The 12,928-nt window shown below is 38.2% G+C and overlaps 1 protein-coding gene across 1 annotated transcript; it reads left to right on the forward strand.

Annotated features, from left to right (window-relative positions):
* Window positions 1-860: 860 nt before the first annotated feature.
* On the forward strand, window positions 861-8,513 carry LOC104501096 (probable global transcription activator SNF2L2; the record flags this gene model as incomplete). Its single annotated transcript, XM_010144846.1, has 5 exons — window positions 861-966; window positions 1,758-1,859; window positions 4,720-4,852; window positions 6,842-6,984; window positions 7,613-8,513. Coding segments are annotated over 5 exons (520 nt in total), but the record flags the coding sequence as incomplete, so codon positions are not given.
* Window positions 8,514-12,928: the final 4,415 nt, after the last annotated feature.

Raw genomic sequence — 12,928 nt, forward strand, 5'->3', positions numbered from 1 at the left:
TTTTTCTGCTACTTTGTGAGAAAAATAACATGCACACAGGAAAAAGAAAAAAGAAAAAAAAAAAAAAGAGACTAAGCCCACAAGTGCCATCAACACATTTCCTCTCCGTGTGACTTACAGACATGTATTATTTGGAAAGCTACAAATAAGATTTAAAAAACCTCTCACAATTTGCAAGTGCTAAAATAGATACTCATAAAGGCTGAACAATGAGAAACCTGGAAATCTTAGAAATTTGAAACACCAGCAAGTGATGGGCAATGTTCCTAGAGTATGAAAGCTTCTTAGATAACCTATCCTTTATTTCAGATGTCTGAAGAAGTACAAATGGCAGTAGTGATTTTCAGTGCAGTTGCAGTGCTCTTGCCGGAAACTAAGTCATTAATGGCGGCTAATAAATTTTTTTTTTTTGTAACATCTGTTAGTCTGATAGCGGTCAGCATCTGCTGTAATGGAAATCAGTGTCAACAAATGGTTTGCTGTGATGAGGACATACAAAACAACTATAAAATGACCAAGAAGAAGTGACAGGAAAGAAGGGTAAGACTGTACTCAGCAAACCACTACAGAATTCAGATTCAAATCCTGATACTGTTTCCATAAAGCCTTGTACACAGAGGGTCCTTTAATGATGGTGATATGTTAGGACAACAGCACAAAGGATATGTTTTAAATTGTAAATTAATTATCTGTACCAAATGAAAAAATAAGAACAAGGTTCCATTTCTAATCCTTTGAAATAAAAAATTGCTTTCTCTTTGTTTGGTTTTGTTCTTATGATTAGATAATGTGTGTGGTTTTGTTTATTTTGTGAGAAAGTTGTATCAATTTTTTGCATTATGGGTTTGTTTTCTCAACAGTTCAGGACGACAGCTAAGTGAAGTCTTCATTCAGCTCCCGTCTAGGAAAGAATTACCAGAGTATTATGAATTGATTAGAAAACCAGTGGACTTCAAAAAGATAAAGGTAGGAACCTTCTTTGGAAGTGAAGATTCCTCAATTTCCTTTTATTCTACAGAATGGTGTACATGAAGTCATCGTTAAAATTACAACAACAGGAATATAGTATGTATCTGTATTTGTGGCTTAGATTTTAAACATTGTTACATTCCTTGTTACAAATTTTGTTTAGCGTATATTGCAGTATATCACTGTAATATCAAAGTCAAAATGTAGCAGTGTGACATGAATGACATTTTCCGAGATGACATCTCAGTCGATTTTTTGCAAAGACCTAATTGTGAATCCATAAGCACAAACATCTCTGTTAAAAACACAGTGTTTGTGAAAGTGTAATGGTTCTAGGGGAACGCAGTCATCCCCAGACTACCATCCCATCTTGGAACAGCCAGGTCAGATCCAAACACAGTTTGGTAGATGGAGTTTAGACAGCTTGTTGCGTGTTAGGTGATGTCATAACTCTGAGTTATTTTGTTTCTGTGCTAGAAAGAAGAATCTGGAACTCCTTTGACCAAAAGGGCTGCATTTCTGTTGCTTTCATCCCTTCCAGTTCACACAGCAGTTGCTTAGTTTTTGCTCTGTTACCCTGGTGTATTTTTCTGAGTAATATGTTAACAGTACATTTTAGGACCTACTTTGTTTTGAACTGATAGTTGTCGTGATGCTTAGGTAAGTTTTTTAAAGAGAAAGCTTCTAATCTGTTGAAATCAAATATTAATTTGATGTCCTCTCTGCTGTTTTTCTTTTTGCACCACTGCCCATCCATATTTTTTTTATTTGCTCAATAAATGCAACAGGAAAGAATTCGCAACCATAAGTATCGGAGTCTTGGAGACTTGGAGAAAGATGTCATGTTGCTGTGTCACAATGCTCAGACGTTCAATTTGGAGGGATCACAGGTCTGAATGAACCACTTTGTGTTAAAAGTAGAGGTTTCCCCTAACTAATGTTTTCAGTGCTTGTTGATTATTACATTGTTTATATAAACCCTGTGTTTTAACTGGTACTTTGAATAGAGAAAAATGCTCCAGTTCTTGAAGTCATTCGTAATTCACTGGACACAGCTGCATTGTGTGCATGCAGAAAAATTAGTTTTGGCTCTAATTCAGAGATTTTTTTTTTGTCATCGGTGTATAGTTTAGAGCTGCTGTAAGGCTATTTGAATCTATGATAAAAGGCTACAAAATGATGTAGAGTGATACGTTAGCTTGGATTTACCACAGTGGATGGCAGGAGGAGCAGATGTAACAGTACAGCTTAGGATGCGGTGTTGAGAAAGTACTTGGTGAACTCTTCAGTTCTGCTGATGAAAGATACAAATTCAAGGTTTGTCCAGCAGTAAAGCTTTTTATATGAAGCTTTATACTCTCTGAACCCTCTATTTTTGTTTTTTTTTTTTAAGTTGAAGGATCAGTGTCTGTATTAAGAGAGAGTAATAATAGATCTCAGATGCATCTTGGAGGTTTAGAAGGAAAAATCTCTCATCTCAAACAGATGTTTCACACACACAAGTACGCTTGGTGCTGTGAATTCAGAACAGAATGCTGACAGTAAAGGAGAGACTGCAAAATATGGATGTCAGATATGAAAGCTGTCTCACAATACAGTGAAACATAGCGTTGGATAATTACTTTTGTAGATGAAGTCCAAATATTGTGATGCAAACACAATATTAATTTGAAACCAAGAACATGAAGACAACTCCCATAATGTGCAAGAGGAAAAAAGTAGTGTTAAAGTAATGTAAGCTGAAGGCTTCCTTCAAATATACTAATGTTTCCTTCAAATTCCTGAGGATTTCTGATGACCCTTAACTAAACTGGGGAGCTTATATTAAAATTTGAGGATTTATAATTAAAATAAGCATGCAATTAATTAAAAAAGATTATTGAATACAGCTCATCATTTTGTGATTATTTTTGCTATCAAAAGACAGAAGTGTTTTCTGCAATATGTGCATGCAGTATTCAGTTACAACATAACCTATAAACAAATCAGATAAAAATAATAAGAATTAATGATGATAAGGAAGCATCGGACAAAATCTTGCTACGTATCCAAATATAAATTGCCATTTGCTTAGTCACAGCCCCAAGTTTTTTCTGGACCAAAATAAATACTGAATATTACAATTAATTGCACATTAAGATAATTAAAATTTTTTTAAACCCTTTAATTTCCTAGGAAATTCCATTTAAAGTCTGGGTCACAGTGATATTTTAAGTATGTGATGACCAGCATTAAAAAAAATGTAGTGTTGTACACATCCTTCATTCTTCTTGTTGTAGAAAAGTGTTTGGTGTGAGAAAGGCCAACAAGATTAGTTGAAAGAGCTATTTCTAAGAACAATGGAATAGGCTATGTATAAGAAAAATAAATGCTCCTCGTTAGGAACTCAGGGGCTTCAATCAATAGCTGAACTGAAAAGAAGCAGGTGTAAGTGAAAGACAATAGTCATTTGACTTTGAGGAAGGAAGCTGTAGGGTCTTACAGACCACTAATGTCGTAAGACAGTAGGAAAAAAGCTTTTTTCAAGACATTCATTATCTCATATATATATGTCAGGAAAATTTACCATGGTCAAAAGTAGTCAAGCATAACAAAAAGCACAGCGGTTTTTACAGAATGGAGAGCAGTATGCAGTGAGAGGTGATTTTACTGAAAAGGACTTGGCATTCAGGTGAAAAAAGAGTGATTGCGTATTTCATGTAAAGTATTCTGAACGAAGATTTTCTAATTCACTACTTTGAACCTGTCAAGTATTAGAACAATTTGATCAGTTTGAACATACAGATTGTATAATGGCAGCCGAAACTCCCTCCATTATCTTTGTCACAAATGCCCCATGTCTCTTTATACAAGAAAGTGTGTAATTTAGTCAACAGAGTAGTATGACGGGCAATGTCATGATGACGATGAGAAAACCAAATACAGTCTGTGACTCTGCACCCTTCTGTTAACTACTGTTGTCTAGTGCAGAATTGTCCAGTGCTCGGCTTCTGACATTTTAGGAAACAAAATATATAAGCTCGTTTGTTAATGTGATTATGAAGGACCAGCAAGACAACAAGATTTTTACTGTGTGACAAGGCAAATGTAGTCCCCTCATTCTTAAGAGTCCCCTCATGCTTGAGATTAAAGAGAAAATCTTATGTACCTGAGATATTTGGCAAGCTACAATATGTTTGAGAACAGGTGCTAAGTTTAGAACTAGCACTGATTACCCCCACACACACCCTGTCAGTTTTTTTAGATCTGAAAGAAGGGAAGGAATGAGCTGCTTGGAATACATTATTTTTCTTGTAGCCACTTCGGATTTCAGAAAAAAAAATTAAGGATAATTAACTTGAGGGTTAGCCATGTGTCATTATCAACTGTATTGCTAGTCCATTTCTCAATTAAGGTCCTTACTGCTGAAATCTGTTGCTTTGGCAGTTTCTCAAGGCAGTTATGATCTAATGAATATATGCAATAATTCCTGTGCTAGTAAAAATGATAGGAAGACACTAATTGGACATTTTAGAAGTAATACATTTATCAGTTGTATTTTTGTGGCTCACTATTGACAAATTTCTTCATTTAGAGCATGAAAAATTAATATTGGCATTTCTTGTAAAATTCATGCAACAAGTATTGTTACTCAGTATTTGACAAGGCCCTGTATTCTGTGGGTTTGCACTTGAAATTAAGGTCTATGCTGTGAATTTTTAATACTGCTTGACTTTACAGTTCTGACATAGGTTTGTATTCATACTGTAGATCTATGAGGATTCCATTGTTCTTCAGTCTGTGTTCAAAAGTGCACGACAGAAGATTGCCAAAGAAGAAGAAAGTGAGGATGAAAGCAATGATGATGAAGATGATGACGAAGAAGAAGAATCAGAATCAGAATGTGAGTTCCCTGCTGAATACTGAAAAGAAAGTGCCTCTGGGGATGGGAGATTTTCTAGTTTCTGCTTGGAAACTGATTATAAAGTTCTATTTTCTACTGGTGAAAGAAACTTCTTACTAAGTTTGCTGTTCCAGCTCTTAACATTCAGCCTAATGCTTTTGGTTGTTATGTTCTGGCTATGTCTCTTAGAATATAGTAAACTATTTCTAAGTCAGAAAGAAATCAGAAGTGCTGTGTGGAAGCAGGTCTGACTGGCTCTGAGTATTGATAAACCCTTCTGGTCCTGTTTATGTTATTTGTAAATAGAATTGCCTGGATAGACTTAAAACAGTCTTTATCCATGGGTGGTCAACCCTTAGGCATGGTGTGACATATAAAACTCATCACCTATTAAGAACACCAGAAGACGTTGCAAATATTCTTCAGTGTGACAAGGACTAGATCAAACTCTGGTAGTTGGAGAAACAGTAGGCTGACACTCATTCAGTCCCTGCAGACTTGGGAACATTATACAGATGAAAAGGAAGGATCCCTTCATTCCGCTTTCTGACACTCGATTCATAGAATCATCTGGTTGGAAGAGACCTTGAAGATCATTAAGGCCAATCTTTCACCGTGCACTGCCAGGGTCCCTAAACCATGTCCCTCAGCACCACATATACATGTCTTTTAAACACTTACAGGGTTGGGGACTCCATCTGCTCCTGGGCAGCCTGTTCCAATGCTTCATAACCCCTTCTGTAAAAAAGTTTTTCCTGCTATCTAACCTGGGTCTCCCCTGGTGCAACTTAAGGTCATTTCCTCTCATTCTGTCACTTGGGAGAAGAGACAAACTCCCACCTCTCTACAACCTCCTTTTGGGGAGTGGTAGAGAACAGTAAGGCCTCCTTTTCTCCAGGCTAAACAATGCCAGTTCCCTCAGCCACTCCTCATAAGACTTGCTCTCCAGACTCTTCACCAGCTTTGTTGCCCTTCTCTGAAAATGCTCAAGCACGTCAGTGTCCTTCTTGAGGTGAGGACACAGCACTCAAGGTGTGGCCTCACCAGTACCGAGTGCAGGAGGACAATAACTTCCCTGGTCCTGCTGGCCACACTATTTCTGATACAAGTCAGGATGCCATTGGCTTTCTTGGACACCTGGGCACACTGCAGGCTCATATTCAGCCAGCTGTCAACCAGCACCTCCAGGTCCTTTTCCACCAGGCAGTTTTCCAGCCACTCTTCCCCAAGCCTGTAACGATGCAGACTGCTGTTGTAACCCAAGTGCAGAACCTGGCACTTGGTCTTGTTGAATTTCATACAGTTGACCTCAGCCCATCGATCCAGCCTGTCCAGATCCCTCTGTAGAGCCTCCCGACTTTCAAGCACATCGACACACCCACCGAACTTTGTGTCATCAGAAAACATCTACCCATATTCTCCAGCTACCCCATCCATTGGGTTACAGAAACTGTAGTACTTGTCTCAGAGCTACTCTTAAGTGTGTCACACAGGTGTGAAAAGTGTGCAACTTTAGCGCTTCATTTGGAAATGAGTGGATATTCTGGAACTGGGCATTTAACATGTTCTTCAGAAAGGTGTCAGCTGAAAACTTGACAGTCACCTCCACATAGCATTTCTGTAGTTTAAAAAAAAAAGTTTCCACAAAGGATAAACATTTCTATGTGCAAGTAAAATCTTTTTAAATATGTGTCTTCTCACAGGACCATGTATTACTTGTAGACACCATGCATTCTGAGAATGAAAAGATGATGCACGTGGTCAATTTAAAGTTGTTCTGTATAGTTTAATGCAAATTATTGTTAGAACTATCAAGAAGTGGAGAAATAAAAGCAGATATCTCTGCTTGATTGTTCCACAGTCCAGATAAAGAACAGAGGGGAAGATCTTTTCAGGCTGCTACCAGGGGTGAATTTCTGTGAACAGAGACTGCATTTCAAAGTTGATAAGTGAAAGTTATATTCATATATATGGTTAAACTTTTTGCAGCAAAAGCAGTGAAAGTCAAAATCAAGCTAAATAAGAAGGATGAAAAAAGTCGTGAGAAAGCAAAAGGCAAGAAGAGGCAAAGCCGAGCAAAAGCCAAGCCTGTCGTGAGTGATGATGATAGTGATGAGGATCAAGATGAAAATGTAAGTTTTGTTCACTGAGACGGTGGAAGTGGTTGCAGTGGTTGCGTCTCTACTCTGTCCTGCTTGCTGTTGGAATTCTCAACTACTCATGCTTAAGCACATTTTTAAATTGTATTGATCATCTTGGAGAGAACTGGGGAGAGGTTTTAACTGTATCTGGGTGTGCTTATGAGATCTTGTCCCAGTGCTGAAAGAAAAGAAGTCTAAAAAGTTGGAGTGTATTTCTTGGAGATGTTACTACTTTCACTGAACCTTTAAAATTCATGGTCTTTTTGTTTTTGTTCACAGATGAAAAACTCTTAGCTTGAGATTTGGGGATATTTTGGTGGGTGCTTCTACTGTTGCAGCAACTGAAAACAGAGCTGTTCCCACTTTTTTTTTAAATGTCTGCGTAGAAAGATCTGGTGTTTCCTGACTCTGTCTTTCCTTCTCTGAAGAAGTCTATAGCAATTAGATTAAATGTCTTGAAAGAGAACTATTAGATAAGAGCACCTTTCTTAAGGCTATCTTGATTTGTCAGTTTTCTTGTCATTTTTCTTCCTTCTACTTACTTTTTTTCCTTCTTCAACAAATTCCTCAGAACAGCTGGCAAAGAGTTTCTGACTTGTCTTGTGTCTCTTACCTCTAGGACCAGTCGGAAGCAAGCGGAAGTGATGATGAGTGATCCATAGGGTTTATTTTCTTGGCAGAACTGACCCTTTCCCCTTTTCTTCTCCCTTCTCCTATTTTACACCCAGTGAATTCATTTTGTCAAATAGACATTGGGTTTTTTCTGTATTCTCATTCTCTATAAATTAGCTTTAGGATAGTGCCAGACAAACATATGATATCATGGTGTAAAAAAAAAAAAAAAGGTAACATTTTGTGACCAAATGGGCCTCAAAAGATTTAGAAACAAAACAATAACAGCAAAAAAAGGTTTTGATGGAAAATGTGGGTTGATAGTATATTTCTATGGGCTGATTTTAACTCAATAATGGTTTGACTGTGCCTGGTTTTATCATTTGATGGGATGTTTTTCAGTGGCATCAGAAAGACAAAAAAAGAGTCTTTTGTAGCATTGATAACCAGGAGAAGCCATTAAAAGCCACTGGTTATTTTATTTTTCATCAGGCAGTTTTCAAAGTTTTTATTTGTTCTATATTGTTTTTTTACACTGTGGTACATATATGCAACTTTGTTTAATAGCTTATAAATGTACAGTAGTTAGCCTTCATTCACCTTGTCCCATATATGTTTTTCCACTTTATGCTTGATGATCTTCAGAAAAATGCTTTTTGAATTGTATCAAATTTATGTCTACTGTAAACTTTGCTTAAACTTTTTTTCCCTCAATTTAAAAACTTGGGTTAAAAAAATGCTATTGAATATTGCATTCTATATAGTGTAATGGATGGCTTCTTTCACCAGACTGATCTTCTATGTGGATTATCACCTTTTCCCTAAAGTGTACTTAATCTTTGCTTTCTTTGCACAATGTCTTTGGTTGCAAGTCATAAGCCTGAGGCAAATAAAATTCCAGTAATTTTAAAGAATGTGGTGTTGGTGCTTTCCTAATAAAGAGATAATTCAGCTCAATAGATACAGCCTTGTGTTACGAGTTCCACAAAATTTTGTAGAAGGGACGAGAGGGCAGTTATGTCTCGTGTAGAGAGGTTAGCTGTGGTCTGTCCTGAATATAAAACAAGAGCTTGTTCAAATACACAGAATTACCTTCAGAGATGGAGTGCAGGTAGGTACGCAATACACATTAAAACTGAAGCAATAAAGTAATACCATGAACTAAAAATGTAGTTCATTACCTAATTACAATTGATTAAGCTGGAAAATAAACTTTTTTCTTTCTGGAAATGTGTGTTCATAGGCCTCTGTAGGCATGAGCTATGAGCTACCTGTAAATCACTTTGAGTATTATCTTGAGGTATCAGGGTTGTGATGCTCTAAGATGTGGTAGTACAAACATTTGAACTACGTATCTGCAGTTAATATTGCTGCTCTGGAAAATCAAAACTTCTTAGATTTTTACATACATTGAGTGGAAAATATACATTGAACATATATTGAGCGGAAGCCTAGGAGCTGATTTGTAAACAGAACATTTCTTTGTTACCTGAACTGTGAGTTTCTGTGTATGTGCCTGCATCACATTTCTCTGTACTGTCTTGCAGTACGTTAACTGCTTCAGACTTCCCTAACTCAGCTGAAAAGTGGTATATGTTTGTCTGGTGCACATTCGTGTGTATTAGTCCTGCACTGAGATAAGTTAGCCTTGCTTAGTTTTAGCAGTTGCAAACATTTCATTCCTAGCATATGCCCCATATGAATGAAAGACCCTGTATTTCACAGAGGGAGAACGTAGATCTCAGAGGGACACATTTAATGAGACCAGTGGCTGAAGCAGCTTTGCAGTAAACGACCTGGTGGTCCTGGCGGACACCACGTGGAGTGTGACCCAGCGATGCACCCTTGTGGCAAAGAAGGTTAACGGTATCCTGGACAGCTTTAGGAGGAGTGTGGCCAGCAGGTGCAAGAGCTGCTTAGCCCTAGTGAGATACATCTGGAGTTCTTTTTCCAGTGGTGGGCTGCCCAGTAGAAGAGAGACATGGACATACTGGATCAAGTCCAGCAAAGGTGGTTAAAGGACTGGAGCGTGTGGCATACAAAGGGAGGCTGAGGGAACTAAGAACGTTCAGCCTGACAAAGAGAAGGCTCAAAGGCACCTTATTGATGTGAATCAGTATCTGAAGAGCGTGTTCAAAGAAGAACAGTGCCAGACTTTTCAGTGGTGTCCAGTGATAGGACCAGAGGCAGTGGGCACAGACTGAAACACAGGAGGTGCCCTCTGAATGTCAGAAAACACTTTTTAATTGTTTTTTACTGGTACAGATTGCCCAGAGATGTTGTGGAGTCTCCATCCTTGGAGATACTCAAAAGCCATCTGGACACAGTCATGGGCAACTGGCTCTGGTTGCCCCTGTTGAGCCCAGCATGACCTGCAGAGGTTCCTGCCAACCTCATTTGTTCTGTGGTTCTGTGATACAGGACAGTTTGCTTCACAGAAGCAATTCAGTGACAGTTTCACAAGACCATATATACAAGCTCCTTTTTCACTGCAAAATGAACTAAGTCTACCAACCCCTTATTGCACGAGAGGAACCATCTGGCAGTAGCCTTCAATCACTGCTGGCCTAGACTGGATTTAAACTGGCAACTTAGGTGTAAAAAGCATAGTATCACATTACCCATCCCCAGAGTGCCTGATGACTTTGCAGTGACCCAGTTTGATTTGTTTTTCAAGAACTCATTATGTACAGATGAGTGTTCAGATGGAAAATAAAAGTGAGCTAAGAAGATCCAACATTTCTGTTAAAAATAAAGTAACTTCTTTTAGTCAGTAAGATGTATGAGGATATTGGTTTACAATATCCTCATATTACCATAACCAAAACAGAAGAAATTCGTTGGAATTCTTAGCTGCAGTTTTTGCTTTATCAGATTTCAGTAATTTCAAAATTTTTTAATTTCCCCTTTCAGTTTCCAGAAATAAATCAATTATTTTTATCATTAGATTAAATTTGATTTATGACTTAAGTTATGCCTATGCCTCTGCTGCATTTGATCCTGTTATTTTGCTTAGGATTTGAACTTGTTTCTACCAAGAGTAATTTTTTCATTGTTACCTTGCTCTTCTCTGGGTGAATTTACTGCATTTTTCAAGATGAGAGTTGTTTTCTGGTAATCTCAGCACATCACTATATGAAGAAAAAGGTTCTCATAAATTATTGTCATACATAACGTTCCAAATTTTTTAAAGAAGAAATGAAGAGGAAGTACTTTTTTAAGGTACGTACAAATCCATGTTAGAGCTGGAAGCACACTTTGTCTTTTACAGAATTCCCTTTCTAGTACACATTGACATGCGAAGCACTGGGAATACCTTTTGGACAATACATAAATAAATGCACAATGCTACAATCATCTTGAGGCAGATTAACTCATTTCCTACCTTAATTTCAGAAAATTGTCTAGTAAAATTGGAAATGGTGTAACTCGGGCACTCAGGAAGATAAGCAAAGTGAAGTAAATAGTGTGAGGTTTTCTTACTCTGTCTGTTTCTCCTGGGAAGCAGGCAGCAGTGTAAGTGAGCCAGATGAACAACAGTTAACAGCTTTTATACATTCTAGATGCTGTTAGTATTCTTTCTGTTCTCTTAACACACCTGAAAGAAAGAAAATGCAAAACCTTTTACTCATTAATATAAATGACTTCGTGCTTAAACATGTCTGGTCCTCAGAGTGTGGCACCGGCTGTGTTTTCAGACCGATATACATTTTTGTTTCCCTTTGTCCAGTGTTCCACTTTTAGAATGGAAGTGTCAGGGTGTTGCCCCACCACCCCCTCTCTGGCCCTGGAGGTGCACTCTTCACTCGGTTCGGTGTTTGTTGCAGCAGAGATAGGGCGGGGTCTGTCAGCTGGCACAGCTGTCAGCAGGGCCACAGCTTCTGCGCACTGTACGACAAAAGCACGGCTGATGCAGAGAGGGGTGCAATTGTTAAGCTGTTGGTAGGTGCTCAGCCCTGTTAACTGCCCAAGGAGGGCATGAATAGCTCTATTGCTGCCCAGTCTACTGTCACTTTTTCATCAAAAACACTTGGACAATAGAGTTTACTGAACACATTGTTTAGTCTAGAAAACAGGTCACAACATGATAAAAACAAAAAGTTTTTTATGAAGAGTTTTAGACCAGTCTCTTGCTTTTCCCTCTGCATATCCTCTGAAAAACCTCTCACATATTTTTAAATTCCTAGGGAAAAAAAGTCATTTTGATTTTGAATAGGGACTTGAACTGTAAGCTGAAACATGACTGTAAATGGAGTGCTGTTGGTTCACAAAGGGGGATAGCAAAAGTAGTTTATGTCTGTATGTCATCCGTAAGGAAGAAGGGGAGGTAGGTTTAGGGCCAGCGAATGAGCTGAATGGTACACAATCTTGACTCTTTTGCAGTAGAATTGCTTACTTTCAGAGTCCCTCTTCCCTACTCTTACTGTGCTGAACAAGGGGTAGAAGGCAGATGAGACAAAATAAGCAGAGGATGTGGAACACATTACCAGTCAGCATTTACCTAGTTCTGTGTTACTGAAACTGGACATCCCATTCAGTGGAGACGGAACTTTGTACTTCAGCAGTGTGCATCCTACATTGTGTTTAAAGAGCAGTGCCTGTGCTTGTGCTAGGGAGAATTTTGTTAATTAAAATGAAAACCAGAAATACAATGAAGGATTACCCAGATGCATCCTGCTTATTTCCTGTGAGGAAAGTCAGAAAGTCAGATTTTATCCTTTGACCAGGTCTCAAGGTCACATTTACTTAAACGTGACATAAAACAGAAGTTATCTGGAGGCTAATAAGAGCACCTCTCTTATTATTTCCCTTTAACGACCAAATGCTCACTTTCTCCTCAAATAAGAGAAGGTTGGTACAGGTGTATCTCTACTTTCTCATGCGGAGGACACACCTGTATTCCAGACACTAGTCCTTGTCTCTCTGTTTGCTTTACTTGTAAGGGTTGTGAATGTTTACCACACCTTTGACCCTACATTCACACAGAGATGAGTGTGCTGAAGAACATTTTGAACTCTGTCTTGATTTGTCACTGTTATGAGGTAAAGTATTTTTATTCCTCTCTATTTTAAGAAGCTTGTATTTCAATTCATACGATATTTTACTTCTCCCTTGTTTTCATGACCACAGCAGACACAGTAAGAACAAAATTCTTCTCCAATTAAATGATGACAGCTTGGGTTTTCTTCCCACAAGTTGCTGTCAAAGGCTGAATCACAGAATCAAGAATGTTAGGGATTGGAAGGGACCTCCAGCGATCATCTAATCCAATCCCTGTGTTAGAGCAGGTTTACCTAGCGCAGGAATGAATGCAGGTGAGTTT

This window comes from Buceros rhinoceros, unplaced genomic scaffold (genome assembly GCF_000710305.1).
Source record: "Buceros rhinoceros silvestris isolate BGI_N320 unplaced genomic scaffold, ASM71030v1 scaffold2591, whole genome shotgun sequence".
NCBI lineage: Eukaryota > Metazoa > Chordata > Aves > Bucerotiformes > Bucerotidae > Buceros > Buceros rhinoceros.